The sequence below is a fragment of the Prionailurus viverrinus genome, chromosome E1, assembly GCF_022837055.1.
Source record: "Prionailurus viverrinus isolate Anna chromosome E1, UM_Priviv_1.0, whole genome shotgun sequence".
In the NCBI taxonomy this organism is placed as follows: Eukaryota; Metazoa; Chordata; class Mammalia; order Carnivora; family Felidae; genus Prionailurus; species Prionailurus viverrinus.
The window spans coordinates 17316540-17333338 of NC_062574.1; the positions used below are offsets into that span (position 1 = coordinate 17316540).

Sequence of the window (16799 nt, forward strand, 5' to 3'; positions counted from 1 at the left end):
GTGCTCTACTGTCAGCACAGAGCCCTCTTCTGATCTTCTCCACCCCCTCCCCGCCCTTTCCCCACTGGTTCTATCTCAAAAATCTCAAAATAAATAAATAAGTAAACTTAAAAAAAAAATCTTGATTCTTCAACTAGTAAGCAGTGAGACAAATATGTGAGACTTATGCATAAAAATGTACTCCAGAACAATTACCAGAAGTTACAGCAAACTAGGAAAGTAAACTGGCTATGATCAGAAAAACAAGACATCCACTTTAGTGTGTTATACATATAATTTATTCCAAATATGCTTTCTTGTAGTAAGGGGTTTTGCTCTGTCAGTCAGTCATTACTCTTTTCCCCTATATTGTCAACAGCTATTAAGTGGCAACCTCCCCTCAACATAAAAACATGCCCTAGTTTCTTTGGGAGGAAAAGAAGGATTAGGATCTTCATCTCTCCTCCCCTTCACAGCCAAGCTTCTTGGAAAAGTTGTGTCTTCCCACCTTCACTGCAGCTGATCTTACCAAGGTCAAGAATGACCTACTTGCTGTGTCTAGTGGAGTTTATTTTAATCCTTTCCTTCTTGACATCTGCAATATTTGACATAGTTGATACTCCTTCCATCTTGAAACTGTGTTCCTCCTTGGTTTTTCAACACAACTCAAAACCAGTTTTCTTTCTTTTTTTTTTTTTTAAATAAATTTTTTTTTCAACGTTTATTTATTTTTGGGACAGAGAGAGACAGAGCATGAACAGGGGAGGGGCAGAGAGAGAGAGGGAGACACAGAATCGGAAACAGGCTCCAGGCTCTGAGCCATCAGCCCAGAGCCTGACGCGGGGCTCGAACTCACGGACCGCGAGATTGTGACCTGGCTGAAGTCGGACGCTTAACCGACTGTGCCACCCAGGCGCCCCAAAACCAGTTTTCTTAATACCTTCTTGTCCTTAGGGCCCCTCTTCCTCCACCTACCCTCAAATGATCCCCTTCCAAACCTGATCCCTTCTTCTGAAATTTACAGCAAGAATGTTCTAGTTATTTCATACATTTAGGAATGGAAACAGGCTTTTCTATATAACATTTGTTCTTAACTTTGTATAGAAAACTTCAAACGTACACAAAAGGAGTGGGATGTAATAATAAACCTCCATGTGTCCATCACCTAGCTTCAACTATTAACACCACTTTATCATTTTTGTTTCACCTATTCTCCCACTACCTTTTCCCGCCAATGTATTTTTAAGTAAATCTGTAGTAAACCATCATAGCATTTTACCTGTAAATACTTCAATATGTGTCTCTAACAAATACCTTTGTTGTAAACATAACCACAATATCATTATAACACCTTTACAATAACTTCTTATTATTTAATACCCAATCCATGTTCAGTTTTTCCTATACTTTCCAAAATGTCTTCTTACAGTCCATTTATCTGAACCAGGATCTGAAGTTCTGCACTCTGCATTTGATTTATTGCGATGTCTTTCATGTCTCTTTTCTTGTATAACGGTTCCCCTTCCTTTTTCCTTCCTTCTTTCTTTCTTTTTTGTACGCAGTTTATTTGGCTATGAAATCAGATACCTGTAGAACTTTCCACATTCTGGACTTGGCCAGTTGCAAAATCTGTGTACATACACATGGGCTTATTAACAGTTTTGATACTGCAAAACGTATCAGTTGTTTAATTTCTAAGATTGTATGCTAACAAGAGAATTACACTCATCAATGGTGGGAAAATAAGTTAATACTTAGAATAAGTGCAGATGTTGCACTTTATGTGATTTAACTCCTAAACATTTCTCTAATCCATCTCTTTCTTCATCCCACTGCCTCTGCTATGGTGGTTCATAACTGAGTTTCTTTTTCTTTTTTAACGTTTACTTATTTTTTTTTAACGTTCATTTATTTTTAAGACAGAGAGAGACAGAGCATGAACGCGGGAGGGTCAGAGAGAGGGAGACACAGAATCTGAAACAAGCTTCAGGCTCCGAGCTGTCAGCACAGAGCCCGACGCGGGGCTCGAACTCACAGACCGCGAGATCATGACCTGAGCCGAAGTCGGCCGCCCAACCAACTGAGCCCCCCAGGCGCCCCAACGTTTACTTATTTTTGAGAGAAAGATAGAGCATGTGAGAGTGGAGAGCAGAGAGAGGGGAACAGAGGATCCAAAGTGGGCTCTGTGCTGACAGCAGCGAGCCTGACATGGATCTCATAGACCGTAAGATCATGACCTGAGCCAAAGTTGGATGCTTAACCTACTGACCACCCAGACGCCCTCATAACTCAGTTTCTCTCTCTTTTTTTTAATGTTTTTATTTATTTTTTGAGAGAGAGAGAAAGAGAGAATGCAAGCAGAGGAAGAGTAGAGAGAGGGGGAGACACAGAATCCAAAGCAGGCTCCAGGCTCTGAGCTGTCGGCACAGAGCCCTGCGTGGGGCTCGAACCCACAAACCATGAGATCATGACCTGAGCCAAAGTCAGATGCTCAACCAACTGAGCCACCCAGGCGCCCCCATAACTCAGTTTCTAACTTAGGGTACTATAATTGCCTTCCAACTACTCTCCTCATCCCCCAGGATGCCCCATTCTCTATATTGAGGTGAGTGGTTTCAATCTTCCTAAGATGAATGTATCATTTCTAAAAGCTGAATGTATCATTTCTCTGCTTAAAACTCTTCCATGGCTCCTCAAAGCCCTCCAGATAAAATCCAGACAAAACCCTGCATACCTCTCTAGCTTTATTTAGGATGTTTGCACTATCTTGAACTATTATTCACTCTTCTGCTAACTGCTAATATGCTGTGAAGAGTATTAAAAAATATTAAAAAAATATTTTTTAAGTGGGGTGCCTGGGTGACTCAGTAGGTTAAGCATCCAACTTTGGCTCAGGTTATGATCTCATGTTTCTTGGTTTCAAGCCCTGCATTGGGCTCTGGGCTGACATCTCAGAGCCTGGAGCCTGCTTCAGGTTCTGTGTCTCCCTCTCTGCCCCTCCCCTGCTTGTGCTCTGTCTCTCTGTCAAAAATAAATTTTAAAAAAGTTAAAAAAAATTTTTAAGTTTATTTATTTATTTTGAGAGAAAGCACAAGTGAGCAGGGGAGGAGCAGAGAGAGAGAGAGGGAGAGAGAGAGTCTCATGCAGGCTCTGCACTATCAGTACAGAGCCTGATGTAGGGCTCAAACTCACAGGCCGTAAGATCATGTCCTGAGCCAAAACCAAGAAGTGGATGCTTAACCAACTGAGCCACTCAGGTGCCCCAAACATGCCACTCTTGATCTTGGGGTCATTGAGTTCAAGCCCCATGTTGGGCGTAGAGATTACTTAAAATAAAAACCTAAAAAAATAAATAAATAAAGGAAAGAAATTACAGGGTAAAGAATGGGTACCAACCATGTCTCGATCTTGTTAGAAAAGTTACCCAAGCAGTGGCAAAACCAAGAATAAGCTCTTTCCATACACTGTCTTATTTAATCCTCACAACAAACTTGTGAGATAGGTTCGATTATTATTATTACCTCCATATTATAGGTAAGGAAACTACAGTTCAGAGAGCTATGTCACTTGCCCATGATCACACAACTAAGAAGTTATGAGCTAGAATTTGAACCCACTTGTGAGTGAATCTCAACCACACTCTCTTTCCAACATATTGTACTCCTGGCACCATCAACCGAGGACAGCTTGACGCCATGCACATATTTTTAGTATGTGTAAGACATGCCTGACCATGTGTAATGTCAGTGTATTTCTTGTCATGCATGTATCTTTGTGTGTAAAGGCACCTTGACAATGTGTAGGTGAGTACACTGACTGATCTGGTGTCTATCCAATTAAACTGTCTTTTCAGTGTTGTCACTCAGTAAAAGACCAAGTCATATTCAACTCAATTTGACAAATACTTGTTGGGGGCAGCCAGCTGGCTCAGTCAGTAGGGCATGAGACTCTTGATCTCAGGGTCATGAGTTCAAGCCCCGTGTTGCATGTAGAGCCTATTTAAAAAAAAAAAAAACAAATAAACAACAAATACTTGCTGAATTCCTACTGTATGATGTTAGCCTTAAATAAAATACAGAAGGGGCAAATGGAACTAATGTTTATAAAGTTACTCTGTGCCAAAAACTGTATGAAGCAAGTGTTTTACATTCATTATCCTTTTAATCTTTCCAACAGCCCTGAAAGAAGGATGATGATGATGATGATAATGATTGTGATGACTCCCAATACAGAAGAAGAAAGTTGAGAAAAATTAAATAACTTTGTGCAACATCACTTAGCTGTTAAGTGGAGAGCTAAAATTACACTACAGGTTCAACATGAGCCCCCTTTTTTCTCACTGCCTCTTGGTCCCCTTTCTCAAATCCCTTTCCAGACTAGGAACTCAAAATCCTATTAGAGAGATGAGATCTGCTTGCACAAAACATTTAAATACCAATGCAAAACAACCTGTAAGCAAATGATACACTGAGCCAGACCTTAATTTATGCTTTTCTGGGCTTCAACTTCCTATCTAACTGCAATAGACTAAAATGATCTCTGGAATTCTTTTAGTTCAAAAATCTATAATTATAGGAATGATGCAAATAATATGTACAGATAATTTGAATTCCAAAGTGTGTGCATGTGTGTGTGTGTGTGTGTGTGTGTGTGCGTGTGCACATATGCATATTTAGAAGAAGAAAGGAAAAAAGCTTCTTTGGGTGTTTTACCAGACTCCTACTAAAATTTGGGGGGGAATTGCATTAGTCATGATGATATCTCCACCAACTTTAACTAGTGTATACATGTTTTGCAATTACATTGTGATTATTTATGGAAACCTCTATTTCCTTATAGTAGACGGCAAAAAACATTAAAGCTGAGTGCATGAGAGGGTAGTTGGTGAGAAGGATGTGTCTTAGAATTTCCATTGTAGAAACCTGTAGTGAGACACTCCATGAAACTGATAATCAACAAATCAATAAATAAGTATGTTACTGGAAGCCCATTCAGTGCATCCTGGCCTATTGGTTCATCCACAGATTTTGTCTTTAGGTTCTAAGACCAACCAACTAACGCAGGTTTAAGTCTGGTTTTCATACCTCACTCAGACATATCTACATAAGGCTGTCCGATATAGGCTGGAAAATAAACCTCATCATGTGTAAAGTGGTTTCTTGAGCTCTTCACTCCCATACAATTGGGTTCATTTTGTGAACATCGTTGAAAAATGCCAATCTTTTGAAAATGCCCTGCATGTGGAGACAGCTGGTTCTTCCATTTTAACTCACAGGAATAGATAAATGCTGGGCCAAGGTACCCTTAAGGATAGTAGAATATAACTCAGTTCCATAAAGTCCTGACCTAGAAACCTTTCAGTCTCAGGTAACTATCAGATAAGCATCTGTAGCAAGCCATGAATAAGTTAAATCAGCTGCTCCAGAGTCTCAAAGAAGTCCAACCCTGGGGTGCCTCAGTGGCTTAGCTGGTTGAGTGTCCAACATCTTAGATGTCAACTCAGGTCATGATCTCTAGTCAGGGGATCAAGCCCTGCAATGGGCTCTGCACGTGGAGCCAACTTGGGATTCTCTCTTTCCCTCTCTCTCTGCCTCTCCTCCATGCACGCATGCATGCACACATTCCCTCTCTCAAAATAAAAATATATTTTAAAACTTTTTTTAAACTTTGTTTATTTTTGAGAGAGAGAGACAGAGCATGAGCAGGTGAGGAATGGAGAGGGAGGGAGACACAGAATCCGAAAGGCTCCAGGCTCTGATCTGTCAGCACAGAGCCCAATGCAGGGCTTGAACTCAGGAACCGTGAGATCATGACCTGAGCCAACGTCGGATGCTCAACCGACTGAGCCACCCAGGTGCCCCTCAAAATAAATATTTTTTAAAAATTAAAAAAAAGAAGTCCAACCCTGAAGGTGTCAAACAGAGGATGGGAAGATACAGCAGCAGTAAACACTGACTGTGGAGTCCCACCTCCATCAACTTACTAGTGTCAAAACTATGCTACTTTGCATCAGTGTCATAACCAGACTGAGTATTCCTTTCCTTATCTGTAAAATGGGGTTAACATTATCTTCCTCAAGGGAGCCTGACTGGCTCAGTTGATAGAACCTGTGACTCTTTTTTTTTTTTTAAGTTTATTTCTTTGAGAGAGACAAAGACATTAGCCAGCAGAGGGGCAGAGAGAGAGAGGGAGATAGAGAACCCCAAGCAGGCTCAGCACTGTCAGCACTGAGCCCAATGCAGGGCTCAAACTCACAAACCCCGAGATCATGACCTGAGCAGAAATCAAGAGTTGGACGCTTAACCGACTGAGCCACCCAGGCACCAGGAACCTATGACTCTTGATCTCACGGTTGTGAGTTCGAGCCCCATGTTGGTATAGAGCTTACTTAAAAATAATAAAATCATTTAATAAATAAATAAAAATTTACCCTCCTCAGAGGGTTGTGTGAGGATTAAATATAATATGAAAAGTTCCTAGCCCATTTAAAGGGTTAGCTCTTTTTTTTTTCCTCAAAGAGATCAGATTTTATTGGGAGAAATAGGCAAGTAAGCAGACAATTAAAATATTGTGTTCTAAGTACTACAGCAGGAGTGAGCTCAGGATGCTTTGGGAGTACATGAAATCTCTCCCAATCTAGCCCCAACGTGGGGGAGACACTCAGGGAAGGCTTCCTTAGAGGAGGCAGTATCAGTGTTGTACTTCTCCTGCCATTCTCGGGGAGGTTGAAATGTAAATTATTTACCTAGGTGATGTCTAAGTGGGAGATATAACAAGAATTCATTATTTGATTACTTTCAGTTTTATACTACAAGGAATTACAAAACATATTTCTGGGACTGGAGGTAGAGATGAAAAGAAAAAAACCAAAGAGACAAACATACAATTTTCATGGACCTAGTAAATAAGGTGGGGACTCAGATGTTCCCTGGGAGAATTCCTGGAAATTAACAATTAGAAGGTTGAGGGCACCTGGGTGGCTCAGACAGTTAAGTGTCCAACTTCGGTTCAGGTCATGATCTCGTGGTTCACGGGTTCGAGCCCCGCATTGGGCTCTGTGCTGACAGCTCAGAGCCTGGAGCCTGCTTTGGATTCTGTGTCTCTGTCTCTCTCTGCCCGTCCCCTACTTGCTCTCTGTCTCTCTCTCAAAAATAAATAATCAAATAAGAACATTTTTAAAAATTTTTAAAAATTAAAAAAAAAACTTTTTTAATTAGAAGGTTGAATGCAGTCTGATAGGTGACCATGCTTAGGATCTTTCTGAAAAGGGTGATGTAGTTAGATTTTTTTAAGTAACAAACAAAACACACGTTTTGAGTTGTGTGCATTAGCTTGTTTGTTCAAGTGTTAGCTCTTATTACATATGCCTAAGGACGTAAATATTCAACCCACTGCTGTGACGCCACCCTCTGGCAGGCACCCCATGATCAGTGCATCATGATTGTCTGGGACATCTGTGAATGTAGGAAGGGTTGGGCAGCATGTTTGTGGACTGAGACGTTTTTGGAATTTATCTTCAGGACCAATTGGTGATTTTGTCATGCCCTTCTCTTTGGCTGACATCTGCCAAGATTAAAAACAAAACAACACAACACAAAACAAAACAAAACAAAAAAACCCACTACACTAATTCCTACCAGTGTCGTGCCACATAGGATATAAAACAAACAGCTGGTAGGGGCGCCTTGGTGGCTCAGTCGGTTAAGTGACTTCGGCTCAGGTCATGATCTCGCGGTTCCTGAGTTCCAGCCCTGCTTTGGGCTCTGTGCCGACAGCTCAGAGCCTGGAGCCTGCTTCAGATTCTGTGTCTCCCTCTCTCGCCGCCCCTCCCCGGCTCATGCTCTGTCTCTCAAAAATAAATAAACATTAAAAACATTAAAACAAACAGCTGGCAATCAAAATATAAAAGAAGTTGCTGCTTTATTGGCTTGGAATTATCTTTGTGTCTCCTCTCTAGCCTTCTCTTTACTAGGTAGTAATACTATGCTAGTAAGAAGTCTTTTGGTTTAAAGTGACTGTTTAAATCAGTTTCAGAAGGGGGGGAAAAGGAAATTTATTAGACCCTATAACTGAAAGGTCCAGTGCCTCAGGAATTAAAAGAATTTTGTTAGGTGTCTGACCCCCCTTTTTTCTGTGTCTCCACACATCATCCCAGCTCCCAGTTGTTTGCCTGTTTTTCTCTACAGGCTGGATTTTGTCATAAGGGTGTCTGTGTTTGTTTTGGGAGCAGTAGAGCTGGTGGTTCAGGTGCTCTCCACTGCTGCCACCTAGTTTAAAATACCCCAGCACTGAATGCTGCCATTGCTACTGTCAACACACAGGAAATGAATCAAGGAGTTTTCTAACATTGGTTTTAACTAGATGCTTCCCTTACTGATAGGTTGTATTATGATCACTAGTGACAGGAACCCCTGTCCCAAAGTTCAGGTGTATACATCCACTCAAACTTGCCTGCTGTGTGATCTTTCCTACATAAGCTGTCAAAAACCCCTGAGCAGGGGACAGAGGTCTAGTCTACTTATCACATGGCACCATACAATGGCTATCGTGAACCTCAGCCTTTCTTTCTCCTCTTCATAAATATTCTCAATACTGAAATGTTACGATATGGCAAATGTAGACATTGAAGGCATTTGGGACTTTGTGAGGATGAACAGATCAGAATTTGGGGCTTATGTGTCACACACATGTTTCCACGAGAAGTTTAAGCAAGATTCACATAGATCCTACTAAGGTCGATTTCCATCCTAGTTTGTGTCATACAGCAGAAGGATGCTGGACCAGGACAGGGGGCAGAGTGGAGTGGGAGAAATGGCCACAGAAGCATCCCGGGTTACTGACCTCAAAGGCAAAGGGAAGCTTCTTGCTCTCTCAGAGTACATAAAATATAAGGAACAGCTCCAGGCGGCCCAGCTTGGGCTCTTTTGTGGGCTAGTAGCTTCACCAAAGGATGAGACATTTTGATTGCCCTAGCTGGGATTCTGTGTCCACCCAGTGGCGTGAGGCTCAGAGTAACAGCTCCACAAGAACTACATAGAATTGATGCGGTTGGAATGGAATAGATACAGAGGAAATTCCCCAAGGAATGTAGGGTACCTTTTGCCAGAAGAAGAGGGAGCAATTATGGACAGACAAAAACAACAGATGTTCACTACAAGTAGACTAGAACTGCTGGTGAGGCCAAACGATATGGCTCTGTGAGGATGCTAGAGTAGAATGTGTTAACCCTTGCTACGGTCAGGTACAAGAAAGCAACCATCACCTAGATACAATGAACTTCCATATCTATGAGGTCTTCTGACCTTTACCATAAGTCTGAGAAATGGATAGGGCACACTCATTTTACAGAATATATTGTTGAGACTCAGGCAACACTAAGAAGCACAGCAGAAAGAAACGTGGTTCGGGGCGCCTGAGTGGCTCGGTTGGTTAAGCGTCCGACTTCGGCTCAGGTCATGATCTCACGGTCCGTGAGTTCGAGCCCCGCGTCGGGCTCTGTGCTGACCACTCAGAGCCTGGAGCCTGTTTCAGATTCTGTGTCTCCCTCTCTCTCTGCCCCTTCCCTGTTCATGCTCTCTCTCTCTCTGTCTCAAAAATAAATAAACGTTAAAATTTAAAAAAAAGAAAAAGAAAAAGAAAAAAACATGGTTCACAGGACAGGATCAGGTATAAATCTTACATGTACACCAGTTTGGGAGGCAGGTGCCTTCCAGACATTCTCAAAGCCTTAGACAATCCTGAAAATATCTGGCATGTGCAGGAGCCCAGGAGATGCCCATCAGTCAGGCACTTGGTACCAAGGTGACAGCAACTTCCTGGGAACACAGCATATGTATGCATCTTTTCCTAGAGTTCTCTATCACACCAGCCTTTGTAGTTAGCTATTCTTCCACATACTCCCTGATAACAGTTTTTATTCACTCATTCTTTTTTTTAAATGTTGTATTTATTTTTGAGAGAGCTCAAGAAGGGGAGGGACAGAGAGAGAGAGGGACAGATGATCTGAAGCAAGCTCTGCACTGACAGCAGTGAGCCTGATGTGGGGCTTGAACTCCTGAACCACGAGATGATGACATGAGCTGAAGTCAGACACTCAAGCAACTGAGCCACCCAGATGCCCCTCATTTTTTTTTTTTAAGTAAGCTCTATGCTCACCATGAGGCTTGAACTCAGAGCCCCAAGGTCAAGAGTCACATGCTCTACCGACTGAGCTAGCCAGGCATCCGTATTCACTCATTCTGATTTCCATCTCCCACACCTAAACCAATTTCTGACATATAGACGACTCACAATAAATGTTTATGGAATACTGAATTGATAAGATAGCAAACATTTATTGGATGTCAATTATGTGGATTATACTAGGCTCTGTGGAAATACAGATGAATAAGATACCATTCCCATTCTTGAGATCATCGCCTAATGGAAAACACCCAACACGTAAACAGTTCTACGTCATTTACGACTCTTTGGTCCCAAACGGCAGAGAACCAGACCCAAAGTAGCTTAAGAAAAATGAGAATATTTTGGTTCGCACAAGCTAAACAGTCCAGAGTTAAGATTGGCTTCGGGCAGAGTTAGTTCCATGCCCATAAAGGCTCTGATTTCATCTTCAGGTCTTCGACTGTATTGCCTCAACTACCTAGGCCCCTCATCCAAAGGTGGTTGTGGTAAAATCCACATAACAAAATTTACCATTTAACCATTTTCTTTCTTTCTTTCTTTCTTTCTTTCTTTCTTTCTTTCTTTCTTCCTTCCTTCCTTCCTTCCTTCCTTCCTCAGTAGGCTTCATACCCAGCACAGAGCCCAGCATAGGGCTTGAGCTCATGACCCCGAGATCAAGACCTGAGCTGAGATGAAGAATCAGACACTTAGCTGACTAAGCCACCCAGGTGTCCCCCATTTTAACCATGTTCAAGTGTACAGTTCAGTGGCATTAAGTATATGCACACTGTGGTGCAACCATCACTGCTCTCCATCTCCAGGACTTTTCTCATCTTCCAAAATGCAAACCCTGTACCTGTTAAACAATGCCTTCCCATCCTACCTTCACCTCCCCAGTCCCTGCTATTCTCCATTGCACTTTCTGTCTCTATGAATTTGACTACTCTAGGAACCTCATACAAGAGGAATCACACAGTGTTTGTCCTTTTATGACTGCCTTATGTCACTTAGCATAATGTCTTCAAGGTTCATCCATGTTGCAGTAGGTGTCAGAATTTCATTCCTTTTTATGGATGCATAATATTCCGTTGCGTGTATATACCATATTTTGCTTAGCCATTTGTCTGCCAATGAACATTTGGGTTGTTTCCACCTTTGGCTACTGTGAATGCTGCTGCTGTGAACATGGGAATGTCTGAGTCCCTACTTTCCATGTTTTGGATGTATAGAGGTTGAGCTTTTTTTAATTATTATTATTTACTTAATATTTACTTATTTTTGAGAGAGAGAGAGAGAGAGAGAGAGCACAAGCAGGGGAGGGGCAGAGAAAGAAAGAGAGAATCCCAAGCAGGTTCTGCATTGTCAGGGCAGGGTTCAATGCAGGGCTCAATCCCAGGAAGCATGAGATCATGACCTTAGCCAAAATCTAGAGTCAGAGGCTTAACCTACTGAGGCACCCACGTGCCCCAAGGGGGTAATCGTTTTAAGAACAAAATAAATAGCAACTTTATTAAAGGCTGTGTTGGGGGCACCTGGGTGGCTCGGTGGGTTGAGCGTCCAACTCTTTTTTTTTTTTTTTAATATGCTTTTTTTCCTCAGTGCCCTCATCAGCAGGTAACAGCTACATATCTATTAAGAGTCTGGTCAAGACAATCTAGTTTTGTTTTGTTTTTTTAATGTTTTATTTATTTTTGAGACACACACACACACACACACACACACACAGTGCGGGAGAGGGGCAGAGACAGAGGGAGACACAGAATGTGAAGCAGGCTCCAGGCTCTGGCCTGGCCTTAAAAAGGCCGATGCAGGGGCGCCTGGGTGGCGCAGTCGGTTAAGCGTCCGACTTCAGCCAGGTCACGATCTCGAGGTCTGTGAGTTCGAGCCCCGCGTCAGGCTCTGGGCTGATGGCTCGGAGCCTGGAGCCTGTTTCCGATTCTGTGTCTCCCTCTCTCTCTGCCCCTCCCCCGTTCATGCTCTGTCTCTCTCTGTCCCAAAAATAAATAAAAAACGTTGAAAAAAAAGGCCGATGCAGGACTCGAACTCATGAACTGCAAGATCATGACCTGAGCTGAAGTCAGACACTTAACCGACTGAGCCACCCAGGTGCCCCCAGCGTCCAACTCTTGATCTCAGCTCAGGTCATGATCTCATGGCTCATGGGCTCGAGCTCAGTGTCCAGCTCTGTGCTGAGCATAGAGCCTGCTTGGGATTCTCTCTTTCCCCCTCTCTCTACCCCTTCCCTTCTCACGTGCACACACACATGTGCTCTCTAGCATGTGCTCTCTCTCACCTTCTCTCTAAAAATAATAACAGTAATAACATTTTTTAAGGCTACGTTAAATTCCCATAGTCCCATGCCACTTCTGGCTTGGATCATTCCCACTCTACTTCCAAAACAAAGAGTCAGCCCTTACCATTGAGGACAGACACGAATCCAGAGGTTTTCCCATCACCACCACTGGCCACTACGTTCTGCTTTGGAATTGGATAATGTACCGTGAAAGCTAGCTTTCCTCTCAGATCAGACTCTGAATGATAGGAGGAACCTAGGACTGAGCAACTTTGGCTCCCTGCGAGGGAACATGCCGGCTGTGGAAAGCCCATAGTTGTAAATTGTCAGGTGGTGACTGCCTGTGAAACCTGTCAAGGCTCTGACAGCCCAGCTGAGAACCTAATTAGCAGTTACAAAGAGAGACAGGAAAAACATGTTGTCAGAGAGCTCCCCGTCTGAGAGAATGAAGTACAGTGTCCTGCCCCGTCATCAACCTCCTTCTTGTTTCAACTGGAGCAAAGCACATTAGTATAATTGACATTACACATGTTTATTATCTGGAACAAAGGAACCATGTCAAACCACAGCCCTGTGTCAGCTGAGTCTTTGGTAATCACAGAAATTGAACAGTGGCATTTGACCTGATTGTATGAGCACTTCCGATCTTCTCAGTGCCAAGGATACTACCAGACCATGCTCGCTTTTCTCCTGGAATTTACACAAACTTCAAACAATCCTCCTCCTTTCCTGGAGCGAAGAGGAACAGTGATCCTTTGTTCTCATGAGACCTAGAAAGGGATGATAACTTACCCAAAGTCACACGGCCAGTCAGCAACCCGGCATCATATCTTCCAAGGAAAATAAATTTGTAGCAACCATGCTGTAGTGGCAATGTGAGGAAACCAGCAATCTTCACCAAGAATCCCTAAATTGGGGAAAAGCAACATGAGAGTATTCACATGCCAGTTTTTACCAAATCTTGGTCCTCTACTTTTGCAAAACACTCACTCACACTTCCCACTTGCTTCAATTGTATCAGCAGCACCTGAGCAAGGATGCTAAATTTCTCAATGGGAATTTTTTTCCCCCAAAATCTTGAAAATAAAGGACCTGGTACTTATAGCCTCTGGAGATGGGAGGAAAGAGAGTTAACATTTACTGGATACAACTGTTACATTCTAGATACTGTGTTTTGCCTCTAATTTAATCTACAAACCAACTGACAAAGTAGATATTACTATATACAACTTCAGATGCCATACCCGGAGCTCAGAGAGGTTAGGTAAACTGCCCAAGATGACACAGCTAGTAAATGATAAAGCGGATTTAAAAAAATTGGGGGGGGCGGGGAGCGGGCGCCTGGTTGGGCCAGTTGGTAGAGTGTGTGACTCTTGATCTCAGAGTTGTAAATTCGAACCCTCCAGAGGGTGTAGAGATTACTTAAAAATAAACAATTTAAAAATTTTTAAATTAAGTTTGTGTTTTTTGAGAGAGGAGAGGGGCAAAGGGGGAGGGGACAGGGGTTCCAAAGTGGACGCTGTGCTGACACCAGATGCCTCCATGCAGGGCTCAAACTCACAAACTGGGAGATCATGACCTGAGCCAAAGTCGGACACTTAACCAACTTAGCCACCCAGGTGCCCCCCAAATTTTAAAAAATCTTTTAAAAATGTATTTAACAATGGTTTTAATGTTTATTTTTGAGAGGGGGAGGGGCAGAGAGAGGGGGACAGAGGATCCGAAGCAGGTTCCGTGCTGACAGCTCCCACCCACAAATGACCTAAGCAGAAGTTGGACGTTCAACCGGCTGAGCCAACCAGGATCCCTACCCTAAAAAATTGTAAATTTATTTATTTATTTATTTATTTATTTATTTATTTATTATTATTATTTTTTTAATTTTTTAGGACAGAGCTTGGAACCCGCTTCTTTCAGGCTTCAAGGTCTGTGTTCTTTGTAATGCTTTATGCTACCTCAGAAGAGAAGAAACTAAAGGGATTCCCAAGAGATAAAGGTGATACAATCAGCCACTCTGAACTTCTAGTGCGTTTGACTTTCTTACACATGTATAGATTAGAATTAAGTACAAGGCATTCAGCAAAACACTCCATCAGGTTCCAAGCCCCTACAGAGAATAGGGACCCCGGGTGGAAATTGGAAGAAAGGAGGGGAAAAGAAGTGGAAGAAGAAAGGAGGAACAGGAAGGGAAGGTTCCTGGGAAATGTAACGGGTAGCTGGAGGTTGTTCTCAGAGGCCTTCCACCTACACCCAAAGAACGGTGCAGAAGCTGATACTCCTTTTTTGCTCCATTCACCATTTATGTTCTCTTCTTCTACAAAAGGATTAGCAGGATGGGCTCAGTGGGAAAGGAGGCCCCTGTGGGATCCTGTTACCAGCCATCTGTGTTCTGTTCTTTACTTTCGAACAAGACGGCTCCAAAACTCTGAACTGGAGAGGGAGTCGGAGCTGTGTACGGATCAGCAGAGCTGTTGCTAACAGCTCTGACGCCTGCAGGATGACTCAACCCTCTGTGCCTGGCGGAGTCAGCTGTGGTCCCCTGGAGCCTCCTACTCTAGGGACAAAATCAGAGATGTGGAGAAGTATCAAGATCCTTGATCTTGGGCAGGAATTCAGGATACAGAGATAGGTAGGGGCTCCTGAGTCTTTATTTAAGCGTTCTGGCTGATGATGGGGGAGGGCTTAAAGGCAACAGGAAGTCACAGTCCTTTATATACTTTAGCTGCTCCACAAAAGGAATATACCGTCTGGAGGATGGCAGTCAGCAAAAGCCATATGGCTGTGTCACCAGGAATTCAGCCTAAACACAAATATCACTCACTTCCCTGGTGAATTTTACTCAGGTACAAGCATCTCCCGCTGTTCCCTCACTTGGGAGAAAACCAGACTTCCTGTGCTGACATGATACCATGAATACTGACTGAACCGTTGCTCCCCTGGTTACTTGTTCAGATCTCTGAGATACAGGCAATTAGGAGGAAGCTACTCGTGCATCATGTCGGGAGTCACCTGGATTTACCCCAGACCAACACATAGACACCTTGCTCTACCTCCACCTCCAAAAAACCCCGGGCTTCCTCAAAGACTTTTCCTTTCAGTTGGCTCCTTATCACTCACCGATAAACAACCCCCAAAGTTTGGCTTCTTGTTGTCATGGCAACCTGGGAGAACAGGCTGAAGCTGCCAATAAAGGCGTTTGCAAGAGCTCCCTAACCTCAGACTCTTTTAAAAACAATAGTAGGAAGTGGGATCACCACTATCTCCCCTCCCCACCACACTACGTACCCAATTGTCACCAATTGGTGGCACCAATTGGTCCCTACCACCAATTGTCAGTTTTATGGAGTGATTTAGTTCTTGGAATAGCTAAGACAGTGGCTGTTTTGCCGCCACGAAAGGTTTTCATATTTTAATGCAATCCTTTCTTTACACACTAGCCCAGTAATCAGAACAACCTACTGGGTATTAGCATCTCTAAGGGTTCATGGTTACAAAATACGACGCCTGTGCTCTTTACTCTATTTTTCTGTGCCTGTAGGAAGTATCTGGGTAGTTGGTATTTCAGGGCTAGAACTGCTGCTAGTTTCCAACCAAGGGTGAGAAGACTCCTGGTGTTCTCATATAATATGGCAAAAGTACTTTGTATAGGAGTGTTCAGATATTCATATTAACTACTATCCCCTGTCCACAAAACCGTTTACCTCAAGGCTATATTGCATAGGAGTTAAGCTCATGGATTCTGGTTCAAAATTCCTGTTTTGAATCCCTTCTCTAGCCTCTACCTTCTATGACGCTTTCTCTGTTTCACTTTCCCCTTCATGAAAGGTAAAAATAATAGTATCCACGTCAGAGGGCTTTCATGAGGATTAAATAAATTAAAATATGTGAAGTATTTAGATCAGTACCTGGTTTTGTATGTCGAGTGTGTCCCTAGACAGAGTATGTTGGAGAGAAACACGGACAAGCTACCTTGTCCTCAAAGAGCTCACAGGCTGATATCCACATGGTAAAGATAGACAAACCAATATTTATAGATAACATGACAAGTGCTTGTCTAAATGGAGAAAGGAACAGAGAAGGGGGCCAGAAATTCGGCCCTGAAGGATGCCTGGGGTTTTCCTAAATCAGAGAAATGGTTTATCAGTTAGGCACTCTGTGTTGCAGAGGACAACTCATTCCATTTATCTCAATAATTTCTTGGGGGCGCCTGGGTGGCTCAGTCGGTTGAGCATCCGACTTCAGCCAGGTCACGATCTCGCGGTCTGCGAGTTTGAGCCCCGCGTCAGGCTCTGGACTGATGGCTCAGAGCCTGGAGCCTGTTTCCGATTCTGTGTCTCCCTCTCTCTCTGCCCCTCCCCCGTTC

The 16799-nt window shown here is 43.0% G+C and overlaps 1 protein-coding gene and 1 non-coding gene across 2 annotated transcripts in view; both read right to left on the reverse strand.

Moving 5' to 3' along the window:
• Positions 1–1051: 1051 nt before the first annotated feature.
• LOC125151311 (cuticle collagen 14-like) overlaps positions 1052–16799 on the reverse strand; it is an 85392-nt gene continuing 69644 nt past the window's right edge. The window contains exons 2-3 of the mRNA XM_047832064.1: positions 13229–13343; positions 1052–1608 (exon numbers count right to left, since the gene is read on the reverse strand). Of these exons, the coding sequence (XP_047688020.1) occupies positions 13261–13343 (83 nt within the window). The 3' untranslated portion in view covers positions 1052–1608; positions 13229–13260. The remainder of the gene's footprint in view (positions 1609–13228; positions 13344–16799) is intronic.
• TRNAQ-UUG (transfer RNA glutamine (anticodon UUG)) lies at positions 2409–2493 on the reverse strand. The gene has a single exon. It is a non-coding gene; the product is annotated as a tRNA-Gln (tRNA).